The sequence below is a fragment of the Opisthocomus hoazin genome, chromosome 13 (genome assembly GCF_030867145.1).
Source record: "Opisthocomus hoazin isolate bOpiHoa1 chromosome 13, bOpiHoa1.hap1, whole genome shotgun sequence".
Taxonomy (NCBI): domain Eukaryota; kingdom Metazoa; phylum Chordata; class Aves; order Opisthocomiformes; family Opisthocomidae; genus Opisthocomus; species Opisthocomus hoazin.
In genome coordinates, this window is record NC_134426.1 from 17,627,641 (window position 1) to 17,654,481 (window position 26,841).

At 40.0% G+C, this 26,841-nt stretch overlaps 1 protein-coding gene across 1 annotated transcript in view; it reads right to left on the minus strand.

Annotated features, from left to right (window-relative positions):
- MED13L (mediator complex subunit 13L) overlaps positions 1 to 26,841 on the minus strand; it is a 196,980-nt gene that overhangs the window by 40,682 nt on the left and 129,457 nt on the right. Inside the window, exons 5-13 of the mRNA XM_075434301.1 lie at positions 15,274 to 15,419; positions 13,686 to 13,880; positions 13,115 to 13,306; positions 8,942 to 9,104; positions 8,028 to 8,132; positions 4,014 to 4,742; positions 2,547 to 2,769; positions 1,456 to 1,561; positions 917 to 1,041 (exon numbers count right to left, since the gene is read on the minus strand). Coding sequence (XP_075290416.1) covers positions 917 to 1,041; positions 1,456 to 1,561; positions 2,547 to 2,769; positions 4,014 to 4,742; positions 8,028 to 8,132; positions 8,942 to 9,104; positions 13,115 to 13,306; positions 13,686 to 13,880; positions 15,274 to 15,419 — 1,984 coding nt within the window. The remainder of the gene's footprint in view (positions 1 to 916; positions 1,042 to 1,455; positions 1,562 to 2,546; positions 2,770 to 4,013; positions 4,743 to 8,027; positions 8,133 to 8,941; positions 9,105 to 13,114; positions 13,307 to 13,685; positions 13,881 to 15,273; positions 15,420 to 26,841) is intronic.

A 26,841-nucleotide genomic window follows, 5' to 3' on the forward strand; every position in this document is an offset into this window, starting at 1 on the left:
AGACTGCCACAGGGGACAGCTCAGGACGTGCAAGCTTTAAGACCAGCACATCATCAGGTTTGTCCACGTCACCTTCACAAGAAAAGGTCATTTTTTGTTTTGACAGACCAGTCCTCAAGTAGATTTGCATATTAGCTGCAACATCTGAAGTGAAGTTTGTGTGGAACCACAGAACAGGGCGAAGCAGTAAATAAACTGGTGTACTTGAGAAGTACTGCCAAGTACTGTACAAAAGTGCAGACTTTCAAATCCTATTACCTACCTTCTGTATCATTGTGGCTATATTAGATAAAGCTTAAAAATAGCAATTATTAAAATCTTTGCCTTTGCATGTGTCTTGACTTTTTTTCCTTGTAATTGATGTAAATGTGCTTTTCCTTTTGTGTTTCCTAATACTCAGCAACTATTCCTCTTTGCACTGAAATAAACTGCTTGTAGGAATAGAAAGTAACATGCTTCGGAGAACTACTGAAATTCTGTAAGGTTGAATTTATTTCCCCTTGGGCAGCTTCTCAGGCAAGGTAAAGGAACAAATCACCAGTTAATGAAACTAGGACGTTTTCCATAACTAGTAAACACACACAAAATAGTGACAAAAGCTAAGGACACGAAACCAGGTGTAATGCATTTATAAAGCAACGCCATTGCTTTACCTATGGAAGCATTCTTACGGCCTGCCTGAGCAATGACTGAGCCAGCATGTTAGCTGTACACAGGCTCTCCTCATGCCTGAAAAGCCGTCACACAACATCAGCTTCAATGCTAGCAGTTCTTCCTAGTTAAAACTCAACCTTGCTGACCTGGAAAATCTCTCTCCTATCAATGAGGCATAATCGCTCCCCACTAGGATTCCATCCTCCTCCTTTTTTTTGGCCAAGGTTTAGTCTACAGAACACTCAGTCCTACAAACACTTACACCAAGCTCATCTTCATCTGAATTATCAAAGATATTATCTAGATCATGAAGAGATGGAGCCAGATCCGTCACCTGTGTGAGGCTACCAGAGCCTACTCGGCCCGCAGCATTGTCTTGCCGGGTATCTATCAAAAAAAAAAAAAAGGGAAAAACACATGAAAAATCGGAGCAAAGTTAAACAGAAAATTGCCTTTTTTCAATTTTAATTCTCACTCTAAACAGGGGACAAGCAAGAATCACTGAGGCCCCTTTTCTATCATGCAGCCTAGAAATAGCCTTGCTGTCAGGTTTTAAGCAAGCATTGAAGGTCATTTGGGAAAGAATGAAGGTAGTTACTGCTCAACTTTAATCTTCTGAAAAAATTAAATAATGATGTTATTACAAAAAGGAGAAGCAGAACCAAGTTTCTCCATCTTAGGAGCTGTCTACGGCTCCCAGGCTACAGTAGAATGTTTAGTACCTGATTTTTCCTTTCAGATTTTACTGCATAGTTTTGAGTATTTTTGCTCTGCAGAGCTAATTAAAAAGCTTTTACTCACCAGTCTTAGGAGCAGAACTGAAAATAGACATGGCATCTTTTCCATCAGGAACTGGTGTAGAATGACCTGTTGCGGGGATTTCCTTGGTACCAATTCCATCTTCTGACTATACAAAAAAATCCAAGAGTTTTTAACGGATGTTAATTTAAGTTACATAAGAACAACTGTTTTCCTACATCAAGCCAAATTCAGGGCTCTGGATCAAATGTTTTTGAGAAACAAAAAAAGAAAGGGAAAAGAACACAGTTGTCTGCTGTTTATCTAGGTATCAGGAGAAAGACGAAATAACATTGTGTATGATTTACAAAGGATTCCATATACATCAGTTAACTCTGATAGCCAGTACAGATAATTAGCCTCCTCAATTTCTCTGGAAAACACATCTTCTAGAATTGTAAGCGTGGTGGCTACCCACACAAGAGCAAATGAGTGAGTCGCCAGACAACAAAACAGCTCCATAACAAATAAGATATGTAAGAAGTATCATGCATACAGGGCAGGTGATGACCAAAGAATGGCCATCAAATTATTTTCTTTCACATATGGAAGAACACCTCTAAGGAAATGTTCAAACCAAGACAGCGTCCCTGCCACAAATCCTCTCAGCAGGAGGCTTCACTACTTTTGCACCCAAGGGAAGAAAAATAAACTTGGGCTGGAGATACCTAAGCTTTGCAGTTAGGTCACATGTCAAGCTGAAGAAAGAAAGGAAGAAAAAAAAAAAAAGGCCAGCAAATTCTTTCATCTCTATGAGTGAATATAAGGCTCAGAATATTTTATTTCTTAGCTTGAACCTGGAACCTGCTGCTGGCCTAGCTGAATATATATAACCAGGAAGCATTCCATGCAACAGCAGAGTTTTCATATACAAACAGGTTCAGAGGGATGCCAGCAAATAACCCCTCAAAAATACCATAGTGCAATGAAGTTTTTTCTCGTGAGCCAGTGCAGGAAAGAAATGCACAATGTCTCTGATTTTGATCTGTGGAACAGGCTTGTGTCTTCCTGAGAGCTGTAGAGCAAATACTGTACTACAGTACTGTAAGTCCAATAAAAACATTAATGATAGAGACTCTGGATTTACATGTTACCTTGATCTTTTTCAGAGGATCTTTCTCAGCCCCAAGTTTGCATTTTTTATTGCCAGTGAAGCTGTACTTTATATCACCATCTTCAAAAGTGTAAGGATCACTAGTATCTCCCAAGCCGTCTCCAGGTTGTTGTATTAGAGGCAAGGGGTCAAGATAGTTCAGTGTCTGCACTGGTTTCTGCTCTTCCAAAATCTTAAACCGTTTATTAGGTTGTGCTAAGAGCCTGAAAGTAAAAATAAACAAGCAAACAGAGCCATCATGAAATAAAACAAACATACCTTTTACAGCAAAGAAAACTAACAGCTCTTAACCTCTGTAGCTGTCACACCCCAATACAGCCCATCTCCCACTCCATCCTCCCTGATGTATCAGAAATATGTTTTTTCCTCAAATAAAGGATGCATCTGCCTCCATTTAGTATTAAACATCTTACTGTATTAAGAACTACTCTGGGGCAATGAAAAAAGAATTAATCTTGTCACTATACACATCAAAACACTTTGAAGTACACATAACCTTTGCAGCCTAGCAAACTCCATTGTAATTACCAAAATCAATGCTGTCATAACTCAAAAATTCTTCCTCAATTAATTTTAGCTTATACATTTTCATGAAGTACTCTTGTTGGCACATTTTTTCTATGTATTGTCAGAATGTAGAAGTAATTCTTAGGCTGGCATAAAATTAATTAAAATTCTTATGCTAAAGTTAAAAAAAAAAAAATAAATATCTTTGCATAAAAGAAAATCCATGTTCAAAAAAAATATGAGCGCGCTAAAAATTCCTTAAAATTTAGGTAGTTCCTGTAGAAGACATACAGAAGACACTGTATGCTAACTGTAGTTTTTCTAAAGTAACATTTACAAGTACCATTTCTGTGTACAGACCAGGGAGACTGTTAGGGTTTTCAATTTCAGTCCCACACAGACTGAAGTTAACAGTAAAGCTTCTATCAATTTCAAAGATCCGACAGTGGGTTTACTAAAAAGCAGTATTATTGCATAATATAGTATGAGCTACTGCTTACAGAAGGCATGGTACAGTGCAATTTTAAACCCACACAACTGGACAAACCACACTGAAGTGCCTCTACAGTGCCACAAACAGAATTTCACTCGAAACCAAGCATTTATGTAGCTGGAAAGCTGCATAACTAAACACAGATTTTCAAAAGATATAACCTCAATAAAACTCTTACACTTGCTCAAATTACTGTGATAAAGTTTACAGAAAGGTTTATCTGTTCTTACAGTGTCCAATGGAAAGCCAGATATGGAAAAAATAAGGCATAAAATAAGGCATATGACAATAGTACATTTCTATTTGAGTAGTTAACATTATCTCCAGCATACATCATCTTCGATGTTACAGCGAAGCCTTCTACTGATTTCAGTTTCAGCTGAAAACAGAGTTTGGTTATGCTTATAATTCAATAAAGCCACCACTGGGATCAGTCTGCACTCTTACCTTTTCAGTGCAGTGCTGTCTGAGTTTATTTCCATCTTGGCATCATATCTCTCACACGGAAGGTCTGGCGGCCTGAACTCTGGATCGTCACTTGATGGGACACTGTAGGTCCTCCACATATCCACTGACTCATTGTTCTGAATTATCCCACAGTATAATGCTGTCTCACTGACCTCTGCCATCAGAGGTAACCTCTGTCCAACAAGGACCGTCCTATCGTCCAAGCTGGGCAGCGGCTGCAGCTCCAGCCCGCTGCCATAGAGCGCTGGGTTTACAGGGACGGAAGGGGGGTCCAGATTCTCTGCTTCTTGGCCTCTCGGCTGGGGGCTGAGCGTGGGAGGCAGGGGGGAAGTAGGGGAATGGGGTGAATCCATAGGATTCATATTCATTTGCTTGCTTGGATTTCTAGCAGGTATAGATAGCGGCTTCTCGTATTTTCTGGAATTAGGGACTTCCAAAGAGGGCTCCATTCCTGCTAATCCCAGTTTCTGCCCCGACGCATCCTGCTCCATGCATAGCTCTTCAGTCACAGAGGGCCGATGGTGAAATGGCATCATAGGCCTTTTTTGCAGTTTCTCTCCTTTTTCCTGTCTCTCTGTTGTTTTGTGCTTTGAAGAGGCGGGAGGTGGCAATGATGAAGATGATGATGTTCCCACACTGAATCCTGGTTGATTTATCGTTGGTGGACGGCTGGAGCCAGCAACACAACGCTGTTTGAAAACCTTGTGCCTGAAAGCAGAGGCAGAAACCAGTCACTGCATGGTTTATACAGTTATCTGGTCTAATGGAAAAAAAAAACCACCCCAAAGAACAGCACTGAGAAATCTTATGTCTATTCCTGATATGTTAACAGATTCCAGAACGGTCACGTGATCTAGACTAGGTCGTTCAAGCCAACTCGACCACAGTTTCTCTGACCTATAAAATGGAAAATGACAGTCTCCAGAAAATAGCATTCAAAGGAAAGAAGCTTAGTACTGCTCAGATGGAAGGTAATATAACAAAAAAATCCAGGCTACTGTTGTTTTCATTACCCTAAAGAAAGACAGCCTGTCAAATAAAATAACTGCTGGGGAACTACACCACCACGCCTGCACACTCCAGCATCTGTTACCAAAGACACAGACCAGAATTGTTTTAGTTACGTTCACCGACACAATACATGGCAGGATGCTATCACGGCAGTTTCCTCCTCTGCATCACATAAGGAAAAATAAGTACAACTCTAGTCCAAAACCAAACCAAACGCAGTAACACGCAAACTTATTGCTGGCTTCATATGTTAATCTGGCTTTTTTCAATTTGTATCCAGTATCTTTGAGACTGGGAAGCACAGGACTGAATTTCAGTATTTCAGGTACAGCGAGGCAGTATTTTCAACACATAGCTGACGGTCCCCAAGGATGTTACAACAGGGGCATCTAACTCTGTCCAAATTTTTATTGGCCTTTGTTGTTGTTGTTGTTCGGGGTTATTTGTTTAGTTGTTTGTTCAGGTTTTCTAAGCTAAGCAGAAATCGAAAGAAGTATTGTGTTTAATATTTTTACCTGTTTAAAGTTAAATACCATTTCAAAATAAATCATCCCTTTTTTTGATTATAAACAACAATACCTAGGACAGCAACAAAACATTTCAAAACACATAATATGCTTTTCCTCACAAAGATAAACTATATTACTGCAAGTAAAGTGGACTACCAATTCTGCTTTTATGACTTAGCTATGAAAACATCCAAGTTTTATAGTACACAGCGGCTATCAAGTGGTATAAATACACCTTCTTGTACTTGCTACGTTATTTTCCTATAATCACCCATGTTTTGTGGTATTGTCCTGGCTTTCTTTCTGGGCTTTGCTGTTATCAGGACATGCTGCAAATTCTGTGCGGCAGCAGATGGTCTTTAGCTGCAGTCACCCGTAATGTGGAGCTAATGCCCTAGTAACTGAAGATTTGCCTTAAGCATGTTCTTGTAACATTTCATTGACTTAATTCTCCATCATTCACCGTATTTTAACCGACCACAGAAAATTATTTCAGATGTTCTGTTCCTCAGTACATGAAGTTGGGTCTACAGAAGATTGAACTTGATGCTGAGTACCAGGCAAACCTTTAAGAATCCCTATTTAAGATCATACATTGACATTCATACTCTCATTTATACAATACATAGAATGGGCATGGTAATGAGTAAAACAGTGTCTATATGCCAGTCACTGTCCAGTTTCTGCAGCTGTACTGAAAATTGTTATTGCTGTTTGAAATCAGGTACCACCTTCACTTTAAGGATAATGTTTTAATCTCCCAGTTGCTGTGTTTGCTAACTGCAGCATGATGTACTAACCACTGGAGGTGCCAAGAGACAGCGTGAAACTGCAAGTGCCGCCGAACCTATCCACAGAATCAGATTTCCATTGTCCACTATTGATTTCCCATGCCTTCCAGGTGAAGCTGGACCTCAGTTTTCCATGGGAAACACATGGCATCCTGACAAAAGATTTACCTGTTCCACATTCTTGAGTATATACATACAAGCAACTTATAATCAGGGGTAAAAAACAAGGCTGCAGAAGAGCAACACTTGCACTTTGGATCCAGTACAGAGTCTCCAGGTTGAACACTTTGCCCTCCATATGATGCACAATTCCTCTGCACCCCTTTATCTCTTCTTTTAAATACACAAAAAAGAACTGGCTTCATGGGAAGTCAAACACAATAGGTACAAGGACACAATCTTGCTTCATTCTATTTTGGACAATGGAAATTTCTAATCAACAACCCTTCTGAGACTGCGAGAACGCTACATTCTTGAATTTCTCTGTACAGCCAAATCTATACAGAAAGCTCTGCAGAGACTACTGTGGCAGATAACTCATTTAAGGATTTGGTTAAACCATATATTAATTTCACTGTTATTAACAACAGCATTATTCTTGAGTTTGCCTTACTGTTAAAAGTAAAATAAAGAAGAAAAAAGAAAACCAGCTACGCCTCAAACAGACTAAAAGCAGAGAATCAGTTCAGCCACTTCACGGGCTGTTGTGTTGATTGGTAGTTTGGCAAAGATCCTTAGTGCAGCTGGGGTGGGGCGGGGGGGACGAGACAGGGTAAAAAAACCCCAAAGTGGTTAGCACAGCACGATTAGCATTTCTGTTCAATCATACGAATGACATTTACATCTGTGCATACTTAAGGAATACCTTCTTTAGGTCACAAAAACATGTTTATCAATCTACTCATAAGTAGATGGTGACCTTAGGAATTAAGAATTTCAGCAGAAGCAGCTTCATGGGACTATTTCATGGGAAACTCCTTTTTCCTAGCCCTGTAACATCTCTAATAATTTTAAGAACGGCTAAGCAGAATTGGTGGTGTTGATTTGCCATTCCTGAGTGAGCAATACTGGAACTTCAAGCATTCATCAAAGATGACAGATGATTTAATAAACCCTTAAAGTGTTTGCGTAAGTGAGCTGTGATTTCTTTTTGATTAGTTGACAGTGGGTGTCCATGCTGCAAAGGTTTTATATTCTCTTGGGTGTTTTTTGGTGTCTGATGAGTCATGGCAGATTGACTAGAGGTACGTGGAGTACAATGAGTCTTAGGCACTTTTTCCGCTCTTTCTCCAAACAGGGACAGTAGCACTATCACTCAGTCAGGATGCTCTGACACTTAGGCAGCTTCTGCCCCTCTTCATCATGAGTTCTACCACTCCAACCTTTAAAGCTCGCATCTCTGAAAGGCCTGAAGGATGAGTTCATTACAAACAAGAAATGTTTGAATGATTCTAGCCCCCACTCTCTAGCCTAGGATCATTTTTCCACTCAAGATGACTACTGCAAGTGACAATGATACAAGATGCATATTAATCACCTGAATATGAGTGATGATCACAGTTTTGTTATTAGAGTTTCATCTTCTTTCAGCTAAAACATAATTGCCTTTTGTAAGTGTACCTCTCTCTGAATTAAACAGGGCTTTCCCAATATGATATATGCTTACTCCCTTCAAAGCTCACCTGGAACAAGAACAACTGACTCTTTGGACTGGATCCACAAAATCCCAAGAAACAGTATTGTTAGGAACTTCCTCTTCCAAATTTGCAGTTGTAATTTGATTCCTCCTGAAAAAGATAAAATTATTGTAGCAGTTATCGCCTTTTGTAAAACAAATTAAAAATGCATATGCATAAATTCACATATGTTCCCCTCAAATAAATCACTTCCTTCTACTTCACCTCTGAAATAGAATTCTGTATGTAACAGTGGTTCCCTCTACTACCCCTTAAAACTTCTAGTTTGATTTCTGTAAAGGATGGTCCCAGCTCTACATCAGATAGTTCTGTCTGGAGTTTGAGCACAAGAAGCAAGGGGTAAGCAATTTACTAAACTGAATCTGGAAATTCCATGGAAATGGTGAAAAGTAGAGTTCAGGGCACACCATGCCATGCATATACTTTAAATCTCCAGTAACTAAGGTCTACAATACTAACAACATGAATTAACTATATCCTTGTCAATTGGAATTTTACGTTAAGTAATGCTTTATCAACATTACCCTTAGAGTTCTAAATATCAAACATATACTATTTGTTCTTCAGTCACCCAGCTTTCAGTCTAGTAACTACAAATGGAGGTAGAAACCACAATCAATAAATCTGAAAGCGTCTAGCTGAAGGCACATATTATAGATTTGTACCCTCAAAGACTGTCTCAATTAAGATACACGACTGCAAATGCAATGTTATGTGTTAGGAGTTTTCAGCTGAACACAGTAACAAATTTTCTTTGATAACGTTGTTCTGCAACATTAGCTTTGATTAGTGGCAAAAGAATTCTGTGAGGAATAACATTATCTGAGGCAAAACTATTACAGTTTTAACTATGTATTCTGTGTTATTAATAAACAAAACCATCAGGACTGCTGCCTTACTTGGACTGTGACCTGTTGAGAATGCACTCCTTCCAGACACGGTGAACCATATGATTGTGAAATTTTGGAGTAATCTTGCCTGATTTCTTTGGACTGTGCACACTGACTGGCCCCTCCGGTACAGCTGAATGGCTGATATTGCTCTGAGAGCATCCACTTTCTCCTGCAATAGAAATTAAGCATTCACGTTATAGCGGTTCTTAATATTCACATTTGATACTTTTTCCTGAAAAGAGTTTCCCTCTTACAAGGCTGCCGCTGACACAGATATTCACATTCACTAGAAAATGCTTAAAGCATCCTTACAAAAGACTGACTAAACTACACTTCAAAGCAGCGCTTGCCTATGGGGTAACAAAGATGGCACCGGGTTACACCAGGTCCATGTGCAATGCAGTTGTGCGAACACTGCACCTCACATGAGGTAACACACTCTGCCGCTTAAACAGTGGTAGCTTCGATAGCCCCTACAGCCTTGCATCCAGTCACTAAGAAATAGCGTAGACAGAGGTTTTTCACAACTAGCCTGGATGTTCAACTTGAATTTATGCAGTCTTTGGTGAGTTGCTTTAAAGAGTAAATTTATTACTATATGGATGGTTCTAAAAGCATCTAGTAAGAAAATCAATAATTTCTGTATAATGCTTCAAAGCAAGAATCGGTTCTTTATACTCAAGATAAAACCTCACTGCAGAAATGAATGGATTAGTGGGATGCTATTTCTTTATACTACGTTTGAACTGAGATACCAGAATCAAAACTTGCTTTGGCAAAATCTTACAGTTGAGATGCATACTACCACAGAAATTGTTCACCAGTTGATCATTCGTATATACTATGAACACAGCATGTGAGGTTCTCAGTGATACTGTACGATTGTCAGAGAGAGAACAAATGAAGATATTATTTCAACATGTTAATAACCTGAAAAGTGACTGACATTCTGCACTTCATTTCTTTCTGTCTGTGGTGCAGAAACCTTACCAACTGTTGTATAAGCAGATGTTTCTTTTTCTACTATGAAATATGTTTTTGGTTTAGATTAACTGAAATCTAACAAGAGTCATCTTCACAAACACAAACTACAACAGTAGAGGGAGCTTCAGGCTCATTTGGCCTGGCGACTGAGTAACACTACTCTGCTCTGGATGGAAAACTAAGGAAGGATATGCCGCATTTTAACAAGGTCAAATCAGCGTACAGAACACTTCGTCCTTCTGCCTGGTGCAATTTAAGAAGCCTTAAGAATGAAAAACTGGAAGGATTCACTGCTATACATCACTGCACCTAACAAGGTAATTCTGCTGATTTCTATTAGGTGACTTTCAAAATACAGCTTTTAAAATTGTACTGCTCAACCCTGTAACTTCTTTGATTTTCCATGCTTGTATTTTTTTTCTCCAATCAGAACTTCCCTGATGCTCTTTTTGTAAAGAATTCTAATTAAAAAAGGGAGCAGTTAAAACCATGAATCCCTAGACATACTGAGACTCGTGGCTCTAACGACTTACTTCACTGGCTTTCAAATGCTCTATAACCTTGCAAACTCGACAGATGATCAAGAAACAGATCAAAACTTCAGAACTGGCAACTCTGCCCTCCTCTGCGGGGCGGGAGGGGGAAGGAACATGTGTATACATAAACAAACATAACATGCACATATATACATTGCACATGTCAATAAGAGGACTGTTATAACCACCAAGGAAAAAAACCTGAAGAGGTACGATGGAAAGGGAAGGACAGGAGGTACGAGAAGATAACCAAGGAGCTACTACAGCTTTCAAGTTACATTTGAGCAGATTGTTTTCCAAAATACCTTAATATTTTTGTACTATACAGTACAGCAATACGTGGCATAACATGAAACAGAACTTTGCAGCAGGCAAAACCATTTTGTTCTCATACACAGACACTAATTTTTCTCCATGAAAATCCCTGACAAAATACTGGAACACACACAAATAACTACGTCATGTAACAGTACAAATATCGGAGGGCACATCCAGCCACTCACCAGAGGTCACTTCACAATCCCTACGGTGCAGTCTGTTTCTGCACACAAAAATGGCATCCCCTAGTTTCAGCAGCAATTTGTTTTGTTACATACTTCAGACACAATCATGGAAAATACAGCTGAAAGAGACCTGAAGAGATCATCTAACCCACCCCCTGCTTCAAAGCTGGGTCAACTACACTCGTATTCCTGAAACATATTTGACTAACCTGATCTTTAAAAAAACAACACACACCCCCGAAACCAAACCCCCAACCCACCCACCTCTCTGCTAACGGAAATTCTGTAGCTTCCCACCAGCCAATTTATTCTAATACTTCATTATCCTTCCTCAGAGAAAGTTTTTCCTCATGTTTAACCCAGTTATTCTTTGCTCCAGTTTAGGTTCATTACAGATTGGTTGCAGAGAAAAGATTATTCTTTTTCTCCTTTTGTGTCTTTGAAGACTGTTACACTGTCTCTCCTCCGAATTTCTCTTCTCTAGACTAAACAACCTCAATTCTTTCCGGCTTTTCCTGTAGGTCCTGTTTGCAAAAGCCATAATCATTCTTACTGCACTTCTCTGGACTCCATCCAATTTGTCCACATCTTTAAGTGTTTAGAACTGGACATGGTACTACAACCACATTTTTACCAGTATGGGGCAGAACTGGAGTATTATTCATGTGCCTCAGACGAATCCAGTTCATGTGTCCCATTTACTGATTCTGAACTGCATGACATGTTTATTCCACCCATTTCTCCCATTTTTTAAGGACTTTTAAAATACTGAACAAAAACTATGACTGTCAGATTGAACAATATGAACAATTCTCAGATATTAATAGTTTATAAATATTCTAAAAAAGAATACCCTTGTGATATTGTACAAGTTTAATAGGGATCTGAAAAATTTAAAAATACAACAGCACATTAAAATATGCATCAATACTTCAACGGAGATTTTTATCTAGGAGTCAACTGTCTTGCTCCAGTTAGTTACTAATACACTTTTTGGCTTATTTTGACTATCATTTGCCTTGAAAAACACTATTCAAAGTGAATTTAAATCTCATATCAACATAATTAGCAGTAAATACTACATACTTTGATTGCCTTCATATACAGGCACTGTTCATGGACAAGTGCATCCAAGAGAGTACTTCCACGGCAACGAAGCCAATGATGACAAGTTTTCTTTGCCTTTGCATTAAGATTGATCCTCCTGATGCGACAGAACTACCTAATACAGGCTAAGCTAGTTTGGTAGCTCCTTAGACCTCAGTGAGGGTATAATGAGGATTCTTTATCTCCATCTGGCTGTATGGTCTCACAGAAACTTGTAGGAACTTCACGTCTTCAACACTTCTATTGCTCTCTGAAATTCGGTAAGCACTAATCAACAAGCTGCTAATGCAACTCCAGTCAGAGAATCTTCTGTGAACTGAGAACTCGATTCCAAGTAATAGTAATTTGCAAAGCATAAAACATGCCAGTGCTTGTGAAATTATTATTAACAAAGGTTACAAGGAGAGGCTGAGAAAGCCGGGGGAGGAATGTTATCAATGTACACAAACACTTGACAGCGAGAGTAGAAAGGACATGGTATCCCGTGAAAGGATAAGAGGCACTGGGCCTAAACTGAAATATCGGAAATTCCATTCAAATAAAGGAAGGCACTTCTTCCCGTGAAGGGGTCAGCCACTGGAACAGGCTGCCCAGAGTCTGGGGAGTCTCTGTGCTTGAAGATATTCAAAACCTGACTGGACAGTGTCCTGAGCAACCTGCTCTACCCGATCCTGCTTTGAGCAGAAGGGTTGGATAAGACAGTCCCTGGAGGTCCCTTCCAACCTCAACTATCTTGTAGTTCTGTTAGTAACTGACAAGTCTGTAAAAATCTAGTTCAGAAAACAATCTACACAGGAAAAAAAAAAGTTGTAAACATGCCTTCAAAACATTTTTTCAGGGAAAAAAAAAAATCACTGAATTTCTTTTTTTCTATATGAGACTTTTTTGGCTTTTTACTGTATTATCTTGGAAGTTTGCTCTCAGACTTTTCACTCCTCTGTTCCTTCTTGCCTGTCTTTAATCTGCTACTGCTCACATACTCACTTTCGCTTATCATGAGCTATGCAAAAATGAAAGAGTGACTCCAGCCTCCTAAGTTCATTGCTTACCTAGCACGGCCTGCTCTGGAGAAGTGGGTGGCGTAAGCGGCAGCCCACAGGTACTGGCAGGATCCTTCACGCTTCCAAGCCCCTGCTGTCCCACATTTATATGGCCTCCAGTGCCTGCAGCGTTCTGTGACATTGGGATGTCACTCTGGGAGATGAGAACAAAGGCTGAAGGATACACCATCCTTACACCACCTACAAAGAAATGGAAACCCAAAAGTCTTAAATATATAATATTCAGCAGACCTAGCTACTTCAACTTGTTTTCAATGTCAATTAGACAAAACTTATTAACTGAAATAGAAAGAGCTAAGGAATTTCACATATTAATATACATCTAACCCTCCATATAACCACTACAGAGCTGAAACAAGTAGCTTGGTACTGTGCTTAATAGCATGTGGGATACAGGGAGTACAGAAGCTTGAGGCAAGATAACTAGTCAGATGTTGAAGTGTCAAGAGAGCTACAAGAGAAGACAGGAAAATTATAATGGCTGTTTCTGATTAATTAGATTTTTTTTTTTAAATCATGTGGAGAAAAATAATCCTTCAGGCAGAATATTGCAACTTACCAACAATGACTTCAACGGCTACAGGGAAATCGTTGTCATATCCCAACTCTTCTTCCTCTTTCATGCCTTCTTTTTTCTTCAGCACCATTGGGTAAAAATACTGCCATTCCTCCATCAATTTACGAGTTGCTGGGTCTGACATCTTGTATGACTGGCCCGTAAGTGTACCATTTAAACCATAAGGGCTCACCAAAACTGCAAAGGGAGAAACAGCAGTCCCTACAGTAGGTATACTTGTACACTTCAACTACTTATCGGCCAGGCTCTGCTCTCCAGCTTGAGTCACGGTTCCATTCACATGCTGATTTAAGGATCTGTCTTTAGGGGAAAGCTACTGCCAAATTAGGTAGGGGTGTGAGTTTAAAGCTACCTGACACTGCACTAGCTTCCTGTACAGCAACCCTTACCAAACTAAAAATGGGCCTTTTTGCAGTTTAGTTTAATAATTTCTGCAATGAACTAATCTAAGTGTACTGAACCAGCACTCGCTCTGGCATAGGGATGACCATACACAGAAGTAATAGAGACAGATACGGAACAATAGGGTTTTTACCAGACACATATAGTACTAGAAGCTTCTCAGCACTAAAAAGGACAGCGGTGACAACATATGAAGACGACTACAGTCATGACAAATAAGGAGAACTAATTGCTCAGTGACAGGTATTTGCATTCAGACTCAATTTTACTTATAGTCATATTTGATTTGAGAGCTTAATGAATTTAGCTTACTGAAATAAAACCTTCTAGGATTTAAGTGTCTGAGCCTCCGTCAAAACTTTACACACAATAACAAAATGTTTTTCAATAAAGCTTCTATACTTCTCCACAAATACTCATTTTATAGTCTCTGTGTGTTTCTTTACTGTATGTTTAATTTTAAAAGGTTTCTTGTTCTAATTGCTTTGAAATTCTAATTTCAGACTGTAGTAAAGACAGCATAACTCAATGACTCAAATATTCTTACATTTTTGTGATGTAGAGCATTGCAACACAATTGCATTGTGAATTTAATAAGCCACTAGCTTTATTCTGTAAAACCCTGCTTTCTTACACTGGGAAATAAACAGTTACAGATACTTCAAGTTTATCACAGTTTCTGATACATTTTCACACACTCACCCCTTCCCTTTTTTAAAAAAAAAGTTTACAATCTATGCATGAAAAGTACTCCTGAATTAGATAAACTTAGCATTTGTATTCACATAGCATTGATGTTACAGGTTTGAGCCCCTGACCTGGATACCATGTAAGAAAATCAAATCAGTGCACTCACTCTCCTAAATAACAAGTCTTTTTTAACAAAAATTATTAATTTATTTTTTTACTACATCCATGTGCCTTTTAAAACAATGTTAATGAATAGAAAGCTCTGGAAAATTCCCATAGCATTTCTGGCTGGCTATAGTGTTGAAGTCCTAACAACATTTTCCCTTACGCCCACAACTTCCTGAATAGAAATTTAACCCATTTGAAGAGTTACTTCACCTTACTTCATTCACCTCTGAAGGTAACATCCCCAGGAGCGAAGTCCCTGCCACGCAGGAGCGAGGTTAATCACGCAAAGTTCCAACTCCGGCTCACTTACCTTGGAACGGCGACGGTGAGGACTGGGCCATATGGATATGTTCTTCGTTGATCAGGTAGATCGGCTGGTGTTGAGCAATCTCCACGCTCGTGCACACATTGCTTTCCCCATGAAGAAAGAATGTGAAGGCACACGACAAATGTTCACTGGAAGAGGGAGGAGACAAATGAGAAACAGATTTATTAGCATGTTAATGAAATCGTGGGAGGTAGCGATTCCATAGCCTTAGAGGCCAAAAGATACTCTTCTGTTTCATCACTTGTGGCTACCGAACGCAGGTTCATTGACTGATGGATAACCACACATGACAAAACAATGACCTGTCACTAGAAAACTATTTGACAATGTTGGCCACTATCTCAAAGATCTGTTTTCCTACTTGTTGCAATTAATAAGATCATTGCAAACAAATGGGATTTTAACCAGGATTCAAATAGTAAAAATAGGAGTCTTCAGAAATTCTTCAAAAATCACTCTGCGACAGGTTCTAGTTGAAAAGGAATAAAAAAGGAACAGGAAAGATGTTTACCTAACACCTCAGGAGAGCCTCCGTTGAAGAAAATAAAAGCACATGAATACTACAAAAAGTTGACACTGGTCTAAGATGAAACATGGATTTGCCACTGACGATTAAACTTAAAACTTAATTTGAAATGAATGGTATTTAAAATGTTCCCACTCTATTCTACCCATAGAATGACCTCCCATCGTAGCTAATTATTTGCTTAAATATTCTTTGCCACAAAGCCACGAGAAAGCGATTTCATGCTTTTTATCATCATTTTAATAAACTAAAAATTTGCAGAGGTGAAGTAGTAATTACACAGTAATTTTTCTGTCCAATACAATAGCTGCACGTAGTTTTATAGCTGTTCGCTTTGGCACTGGGCCAGCCATAATGCAACCAGTATTTTAATGATAGCTTTTAATTACCTTCACCAAAAAGAAATAACACAGGCAACTACAGCACTTTGACTTCAGTATTTAAGTCAACCAACTGCTCTACTCCTGGCAGCTATTTTTAAAGAAAGGCACTGATGGTCTGGAATAGGAAGCTGTTTTAATCTCACTAAATCTCTGAACGATTCTACACATCGTGTAGAACAACTTTCCATCCTGCACTACAAGTTACTCTTCTGCGAGCCTCAAATATTGCCACAAAAAACCCAAAGAAAATGGTCAACCGAGAAAAATCTGGAGACAAAAGGCTACTTCAATGACAGATAACTGCTAGACTTCCTTGGTGCCATCATCACGTATTCAGAAGCAATTTGCAGCGATTAACTTCATGAAATAAAAGGTTTCATTAGATTCATTACATTTTCACAAGAAAAAGAAATTTCACTATCACCAGTGTTACAGAAGTAAATTGATCATTAATTTACAGGGAATGAGACATGGGACAAAATGGGTCATAGATTCCAGGTATCTCTATCCAGCTATCTTGCCCCAAGAAGAAAAACAAATTGATTCACGTTAAAAACAAAAACAAAAAAACCAGAAGAATGGATTTCTGCACATAAGGGAAATACAAAAGTAAAAGCAAAGCCCAACTATTTAATCAAAACCTTTCAGTTTCCTTACACAGGATGATAGCCCTTAACATAAAATAGGTCTTAATACATCAAGAAAAGACGAACAATCTGGCCTAAGATCAAGCAGAGATAATCTCTGCAATGAGTTCAGCATGCAGCAGGTCAGCCTTTCTGAAGCAGAGAACAAAGCTGTTTGCAAAGTGGTCATTTCCAACTCCCGTCTTTCGGATATGACACAGAAATCCTCCTGATTCTGCAAGCTTCCCACAGTGTTTGCCTGTGAAAGTCTCACTTGTCTCCTACTGAAGTGCAGCGCAAACCGGCCTTCTGGGAGCACACAGGGATGCTTTCAGGTCTCTTGCAAAGCGCTCTGGCATGACCAAATCACATGCAATCTTACACAACATTAACAACCACTCATAAACACCATCAGAATAAGAAGTAGACAAAAATCAGACTTTAAAAGACAAAAGATTCATTTGTTTTTGCAGGGAAGGGAATGCATGCCACTAACTTCTTCAACTGAGAATCAGCTAACACCAAAATTAATCTTTGTATTTAGAAAATTATATAGCCTTGAATTAAAAGTGTATGCAACTAACTACAGGAAGAAAGATATACAAATACAGCATCAGCCCATTTTACTTTCCTGCAAATATGACGGATTAAAGAATAAGTGAGTATCACTGCTCGTGACCAGCAGTAAATACTTCATTAGCGAAAGCAGGATGGTTTCCAGCACTGGATTCAGAGCCAACCCTGCCCAGCTCAGGCAGAGGCCCGCAGCCCTCACCCCTCACGCGTCCCTCTCCTCACGCCTCACTTGAGGGCCCGCAGCCCTCACCCCTTGCACATTCCTCTCCTCACGCCTCACCTGAGGCCCGGTACCCCTTGCCCCTTGCACGTTGCTCTCCTCACAGCTCACCTCCTCGCTCCTCCATGTGCCAAGTGCTCTCTGAGGCGCAGGCGTGAGCCCAGCCCGGCACCCATCTCCCCTCTGCCCCCTCCCGCGAGTGCAGCAGCAGCCATGGGAGTTCTGTGCTCGCTTGATGCCAGAGTCCTTGCTATACACCTAGCTTCCAGGACCAAAAATAATAAAGATCAAGCGCTGGGGACTTCGTACATTCCTAACAGGCCTCTGGCAGATTCCGAGTAAAATGTTTACTTTAGTAACAAACATGAATTTTATTCCAAGCCGCTAGTGTTGGCGCGGTCTGTGATGCGTTCCACCCAGGCCTGCACATCCCAGCCTCCCGACAGTCCGCTCTTCAGCACATTTCACACAATTCCTTAAATACCAAGCTGCAGAAATCACTCGTGCTACAAATGCGAGACGGATCTCCAAATAAAATTAAAGCAAAAGAAAACTGGCCAAGCTAAAGCCAGTCCGCCTTCAGCAGCACTGGGGCTGTACTTCTAATAACCATGTAGCTCCAGCTCCACCGCATACACCAAGACCTACATACTTCACACTACAGCTCTAAAATACACACATTGCTCAGGTCCTCCAACCATGTTTTATCAACATCCAGTTTTCTTAACAGATCCACTACTCTTTGTGCTAACAAAGGCACCACAAAAAAGCTAAACACAAGATGCAGATCAGACTAGTTTCTAAAAACATTCAGCACCATGTACAGACTGGTGATTTATTTTCTTCATTTAAATTTATTTCAACCTAGTCCAAAAACTGAAGCTGACAGGCTTTTGAGAATCCACTCTACTATGCCTCCAGGTTTTTAAACTTACTAATTTCTCTACTCTTTCTTATCTCCCTGACATTCCGAATATCAGAACTCAGCACAAAGACATGTGAAACGGCATCCAAACTATTTCCCCTACTCTACAAAGTTGGAACACCTTGAGCTGTAAATTTTTACCCTTTCAGAACAATTATACAAATACTACCAATTCTGAATCGCTGCTTTACACATTTACTTTGCATGTGTTAATGAATTACACAAGGAACAAAACTGGTTTCAGAATCATGTTTTTGAGCCTATACTGCTACCCAGAGGAAAGGCAGCAGGGCCAAATCTCATTTCAGTGCAGTGAGAGCGCAAGTGACCGTCCTGAGCACGCCACCGGACTCTCCTGATCCTTACCAGGGGAGCACAGCTTGCCACATGTTCCCTAGAAGTTCCAAATCTGAAACTTGAATCAGACTGAAACATCTAATGCATCAAAAAAATAAAGTTGGAAGCATTTGAAATTGTTTATGCCTGGAGTGTAGTATAAAGCGAAAATGTTTAGTGACGTATACATGAGCTAGGTATGAAATATCCTTCAGATGGATTCATTCAGCCATCTACTTTGAGGTTTTTAATTTCTTCCTCTCCTTGGTTTTTTTCAGGCATGCAATCAGTGCCACCAGAGACACTGCTGGCCACAGCAGTCTTCCATCAGAAAATTTCCGTGCAAACTTAAGTAAGACCTGTTCTTTTCATCCTATATTATAAAAATTAGAAACATTTTAAAAGACTGCAAATCTGTAATGGTACTCTCGCCACACCACGTAGGAATTGTAGACTCCTTTTCACCACTACCTTCTCGGAAATCTTTCTTTCCTTTTTAGGTGACCGGTGGCTGCCTCAGCTGGGATATCATCCTCCCAAAGAGAACGTATAGAAAATATACAGAATACATGTTATTTCCAACTACAGCTCATTATGGCTGAGGTCTGAAAAATGCTGAGCACTGCGGTCTTGCACCAGCACAACACATGAGCATACACTTTCAAGAATATTCCCACTATCTTCACTGAGAGAGACTTCTGTGCTAAAAATAAAATAATTAAGTAAAAGGCAATAATTAAGTAAAAATAAAACGAAAGCTAAAAAAAATAAAAAATAAAAAATCACTCTCCAATTACAGTGACAAATATTCAGTGCAATTTCCCTTTATTTCATTTCTAATCTGTTCTTAGATTGATTTGTGTGTTTAGATTGTCATACAAGCTTTTGTAACAAAAGCAAAGTCCTACTCCTAAATATTACAGTATTCCCACCCCCCCAGCGCCAACACAGAAAGATCTTCAAATACAGAGTATTTACATTAACCAACCTTTCAGTTTGCCACCTGATCACCTGCAACTGACAAAAACTGTCTTAAAGATGTTTCCTCCGTGATCTTCATTACCTTAAATTATCTTGGAGATGCCTACAAATGTAGCTGAACACCTTGGCAGTGTAATGTTTAGGACCTCCCACAATCTTTAGAAATGCCAATCCCTCAGTTGCTATAAATGACTTAAAGGAAATACCATTACATTAAATTTACTTCTATATAAAAATCAGATGAGGATTTTGAAAACACGACTAGGTTTAAGCCACACAACATTGGCAGAGAAAGGAGACCATCTGATAGATTTACGTATTTTTTCCATTTGTTAATAGGTTTATATAAACACCCAATGTGAACTGCGCTAGTCTGCATTCAGACTTTAAAGAGATTATTTCCATACAAATAATCTCAATGAAAAAAATGCCAAGGGGTTGCAATTCATACCCGAGCTTTGAATGTACATACTACATGTATGTCTGTGTACAAAGTCAAGCTGTACCTCACGACACACTTCAAAATACCTTATTTTGGATGACAAATGCAGATATCAACTACTTCAGGAGAATAATAATAAAAAAACCCCTAACAATTACTTCTTTGGGATTTGAGAGGGCACCAAGAAGAATCTACAAACAAAAAAAAGAAGTTTTATGATATGAATTTTATCATTTTTTAAAATGATTTAATATCATTCACTGAAAAGCGCTTTTATATTTTGAAAAACAATTGCTGCTGTGCAGCATACAGTTTCTAAGCCAGGTTTCATCCCGAACACTGCAACCCACTCACACACCCAGCACGTGCGATGGGAAACAGATGACTGCGCTGACACTAAAGGTTACTTCAAAGAACGTGGTGAAATTTTGAGAATCCTGTAATTGTAAATATCTGTCCTGTTTTTAGAACAATTTCAAGGATAAGAATTTTTTAAATACTTATTTCTCTACTGATGAGTTCCCTCTCCTCGTCACCAGGCTGCCGGCAATCTCTGGTTTCTCTCCTTTAGTTTATAACCAATTGTCCATAAAGCCAGTGATTCTGTAAAATCGATTATATTTTATGACAAATAAATTGTACTGCTGTTCTAATTCCACTCAAAATTAGCGTTGGAATCTGAAAGCCCCAATGCACAGTTACCCCAAAATGGCTTTACCACGTCTGATCTCGGAGAAGAGGCAGCAGTTAGCTGTGCGCGTTAGGAAAACAGCCAGCCATACCCATGAGACAAACCACTTGTTTGATGCGGGCTATAGAAAAGAGGGCATGAAAAGGCTCTGCACAAATTCGGAAGAGTGAGAGCAGAATAAAACCATTCCCTTTACATTTGTCTAAAGCAACAGGAGAGTTATTAGCAGGTCACAGCGGTGGTCTGGACAGGAGATGGCAGCACCTGGACACACCTGGAGTAAGTAACACTCTTGAAAGGTGAGAGAAAAATGAATAGCCCAGTATGAAAACCACCTCTTTTTAAATCATCTGGAAACAAGTAACTTCAGTGAAGACTGAACTTGAACAAGGGCCCACGACAACCGTGGACTGAATGTAATGGGAAGCGAGAAGAAAGGCCTTCTGCTTTGATTTCAGAGAAGTCAGCCCTTCTGTTCCAACACTTAGTGGCATATGCATGCTCCTTAAACGGGAGAAACGATGAACCTTCACAGTGCCCAGATCTCCAGTACGTTTCTCTAGGACATACGATGGTCCAGTTTGGGAACTGGTGCTATAGAGACACGCGAGGCAGCTGTGTTAGCAGAGAAAGCTTCTTCACTTATACTGAGGGCGTGGAAGAGGACCTGGAGCTGAGACTTCATCAACAGCAGCAAATAAAAATGGCCAGGACACACTTTCCTCAGGGGAAATAGCCTGTTCATATGGTAAAACCTCTTCATCCCCAAAAGGGAGGCATTGTCCAACACCAACTTACTACTGGAGATGGCCCTGGGGGTGCTACCACAGACCCTCGCCCAGGCATTGCCTCGGCAGTGCTAGCTGCCGCTGCCCGAAGCCACGCAGGGAGCACGCGGCAGCACAGCAGTCTGGATGACAGCACGCCAGTTCTTGAGATCATGACCTGTCTGGTTTAATAAGTAGCATAGGTACAGTCTAAGAGGCAAACACTGAGGTGGCATTTCTCACGCTTGCAAGTAACCTATAACATACTGTTTGCCTACCAGACGGACTTCGAAGTTGCCCAAGCTGAAATAAGACCAAGTCAGCTATTCAGAAGTCCAACTTCAGTAGTTTGCAATATACATTCAAGAAACATGGCATAATTAGTAACAGTTTTTGCAGAAACCACAACTAAACCAAATGAGAAAGCATTTCCAGACGTGACAGAACTCCAGAGTTTTCTGGATACAGCAGCCTTCCAACAAAAGGTAGGCAGCACAAAGCTGGCCGCACTTCTGCACTAGGCATGAAGCTCACGTAGCTGGTTTCTCTATGCTATGCCCTCAGGTATGTGAAACAGCAACCTACAGCCTATTCCATGCTCCGTAATTCCATATGAAAACCACCAGTAACGGCAGACTTGCTGCTCAGTGGCATCCAACATCCACTGCGTCAGAGCTGGAGAGAGGTTGTGGCACTGAGCTGCAGCAGCCCCTTCGGTAGGAGCTTGTTTGAAGGCTCACAAAGACCCAGCCGAAACCTCATGTTGCAGCCATTTCACCGTGTCACAAGACTTCAACCATCTCCTCTTCCTGTGACACACACTGCTGTCTCCTGAACAAGGGAAACTGGGAGAAACCTGGTCACAAGCGAAAACAATCCGTGCTTCTGCAGTCATTTCTGCCCAAGGGCACACATTTTCATACAGCAGAGAATAAGAATACAGAAGACCGAGTTGCAGATTAAATCATATTGCTTTGGCAATTACTCCTTTTCTCTTTCTTTTGCTGTCTCTTTTTCGCTTCCCCCCCCCCAAAAAAAAGGGGGGAAGAAAACATCGGTTCCTAGAACTACCGAGGTCTTTTAATGATTATATTTTATGAGTTGATATGTTGCCTCGCGCATGCTGCTGGATTTTTTTTTTAATGTACGAGATGCACGCACAGAAACTCCGTATAAATGTTAATTACCTTTACAGTGTTTTTCCAGTGGTGGAATAAAGTACTAAGATAACAGTTTCACAATGCAGCAAGCATGTAGATAACATTATCTAAACACTTTCTGTGTTACAGACTTATTATCTCAACACTTCCTCAGTTGTCACCAACAAAACCTCTTGCCAAGGCTAATATATGCCTCACTCTGGAGATTCTCTCCCTGATCCCGTCTCTAACAACCTCCTATTCTTTTCTCCGTATAAATGTATGCACAGGCTGACCCGCTCGCCTGGGGGGATACTGGAGTTTATCCTTCAAATGGATACATCAATCTGCAGCACGACAGGGCTAACAGCAGCACGAACGCCTCCAAGAAGTCAAGGGGAAACTGCTGCACATCACATTAGCTAACATTTTGAGGAGTAATTATATTGTAGTCTTTCTACGTACAAGACCTGCTTCCAGCTTTTGCTGGAGGAAAGGTCACGTACAACGTACCTAACCTTTAATACAAACACAGAACAAATCGCTCTGCATTTTCTGCACTGGCTGTTTATGAGGTCTTAGATTAAGATAGTCCCATGTTTGTTTTCTTTTAATGACCTTAATAAAGATGGACTGGACTATACACAGAACAAGCTAACAGGGCTTACACATTGTAAGTAAATTATACTGTGACGGCGCTCAACCTTAGCAGGAGAGGAGTTTTCACTTCAGGAAAGAAGATCACTGAGCTATTGCCACTCCACTTCCTGCAGGGAGGAACGTGTTCTGCAATAACAGCCATCTCATTCTGTCCCTGAAACCTATACCAATAAAGAAATACGCATATTTTTACAATACATTAAGGCAGTGTTTAATATTGAGTTTGTTTCTTATTAATGGATTATTTAAAATGTGTAAGGAGCTCCTCCAGTGTACTGGCATCATGAGATTTTCTTCCATGTACAACTGAAGTAGCAGTTTTATTCCTGTGATTCTCAACAAAATACTACACCGTAATAGGTGAAAATATCCCATAAATACTCACAATAAAAAATATCTTTTTCTGTATCAAATAACTGTTGCATGTTGAACATGGAAATTTATTGATTTATGACTAGCTGCACATGTGTATATAATGTGGCTTGTCAAACTACGCTGTTCTGATCAAAAATTTGCTTCTCATTATTTTTAAGATGAACCGAAGTAACTCCTACACTGCTGAAATAATCCAAACTAACACAACATCCCTGAAAAATTAAATTAGGCAGCAGGCTGCCATGAACGCTGCTATGTATTTCTTCCCTATACGTGCAGGGACAAATCCTACTCTTCCCGTCAGTCAATACCAAAGGCAACATGGAGTAAGGAGGAAGGCCAAAAGCCCCTGGATCAAGGTCAACGTTTATCCTCATATCATATTTGTGGGAATACAGGACAATGACACATGGCACAAAAAGGTTGGTCGATACATCTCCTAACATAGAAATAAACCAGTTCAAATCAGAGTATGGCAATGCAGGTTTTCTTAATTAACACTTCACGACTAGAAGCACAACCCATCCAGAGCAACTTGACGCGATTCCTGCTCTGCAAATGCGATGCTATTCTCCTCTGTAACAGGATGCCATCTGCGGATCAGACTACAGGAACCCAAAGCACTAGGAAATAGGTGAAGACTATGTGCATCTTCCTGCTAACCATTAAAACTTACAAACACTTAAGGTACTTCAGGGTAGGGAACATACTGTCTACAGACAAGATCAGATAAACATCGTGTCCTTCTAACAGAAATTCAGATCACTTAATTTCATGTGCTGAATTACAATTTATTAATAAAATCTATTTTTTACTAAAACTAATCAATACCAGATAAAATTGCCAAAGCAAAGAGAGAGGTCTCATGGATCTATAAAATAAAATTTCTGCATTGAAATCACGACCAATGGCCTTCCCTTAGCAGCAGCTAAATGATGTAGTCAGCACTGTACCACAACGTATAGCTCGAGGCACTAAGGATTACTGAATCCATTTTTTTTTACATTTATGTTACACTTCAGAATAGTGCTGATTTAGGACTACAACTATTTTGAATTATTTAAAAAGTCAGTGCCAAAAAGTGACCCTGCAAGTTTGTCGTATTCATTATGAATATTAATTCACTGTGCTAAGGCACCGGATCCTGCCCTATTCAGGAAACACAGAAGCTGTTGTGACCGTATTTCTATCGTAATACAGGATATAGCCTCTACAATAAAACACAAAAGCACACCAAAAAAAGAAACATGAAGGTTACTAAAGGCGCATTCAGGTTAATGCTGAAATAAACACACATTTTTCACTGGAAATTCCGAGCTTCTTCAGGTATCTGTCCTCAACAAAAATCAGGAACGTGCTCATCTCTGTACCAGTATTACCAGTTCTTCTAGAAACAACAGCACCAGCTGGTAATAACTACAAAACAAATTAACTAGAAAATTGTCAGAATGGATGCAATCTTTCTTGCTTTAGCGTAATCAAAATACCAACTTCAGGAAAAAATGCATATAAAACTTCTGGAATCACTGCTGTTGTCAGCCTTCTGACATCTCTCCTTGTCTGAATCACTGTGTTTTCACACAATGTTTGAAATGGACTCCTTGGAAAATTCTAGAAGATCTAATAACCTTTAAGATAGGAATGCAGCCAGATAAACACATCTGTTCAAAGTGACATATAATATTCACGGCACACAAATATGTTACATCCTAAGTTACACGTGGTATCTCCAAAAAAGCCCCCTCTCTGTGCTGTTAGTCTTAGCATTTTATTAAACACCATACGGGCATAAAACCACCTCAGAACTGTCATGAGCAGTTGTGCTCTAGAGATCAGGACTGAAGAAAATCCTTTGGAATATTAATAACCTAAAACTCCAGAACAAGCCTGACTAGCACTGATGGAGGTTTGCCAACCAGCTATTCGATTTTTTCAGCCTAAGGCATAAACTGACCTTTTCTTAACAGCTCAGTACTGCACCGTTTAAACCCCAGGTCTCCTTAAATTTAAGCTTTCCTTGGTAATTTTATCACAGATAATACAGCTATCAATTCTTTCGTCTCACACAGTGAGCTACAGTAGAACCACTGACGGGCACAGCTGCACAACGATTCATCTGGGGGTCACAGACCCACATATGGCTGAAGCTTCCCCTCATCCCCCATAAAGATACTTTCAGTGGTCATAAAGTGGGTAAAAATATCAACCTTTACGTTACTATTAATACCGGGCAGCTATGTGGCCAGCCAGTCCCGCCACCTCCGCTCTGCCGTGCAGAGCCCTCGCAGCCCTCCGGAGCAGGGGGAAGCGCAAGGGCGATGGCGGCAGGTTCCCCGTTCCACGTGGGACAGGCACCAGCGCGTATTGAACCAGGCACTCTGGGGAGTCTGGAGGAGGAAAACAAGACGACTTCTTTCACGTGAAGTTAGCGTAGTTCTCCAGGCTACACCCTGTTGTATGTTACACTAGTTGTATGTTAAGTCAAGGTAGTGCTGTAATCACGTTCAGCTTACAGACAGAAGAATATTTAACACACAGGTTCGTAAGAGTATCAAACCATGTTTACTTTAGGAGATCATTTTCACACACTCCTACTATTCGAGGAGTAAAGCCACAAGTTGCCGCCAGTCCCTTAGTAAGCGTGTTAGACAATTCTTTTCTTTTCTATGTCCTTGTTGCGCAGATTCACTCACAGCCACAGATAAGTTTGTCACCGCACCTTTGCTCTGTACTCCACCTGATTCAGAACTGCACCTTTCTGAAAAGATTGTTAACATGGGACAATACAGAATTCCTTTTACTACAAAATATCAAAAATTACGTAAATTCTGTCTTGATGGTTACATCACAATTAGCTCTGAAAGCTAAAAATTTAAGGTGTTTGAGAATGTTTTGCCTTACAA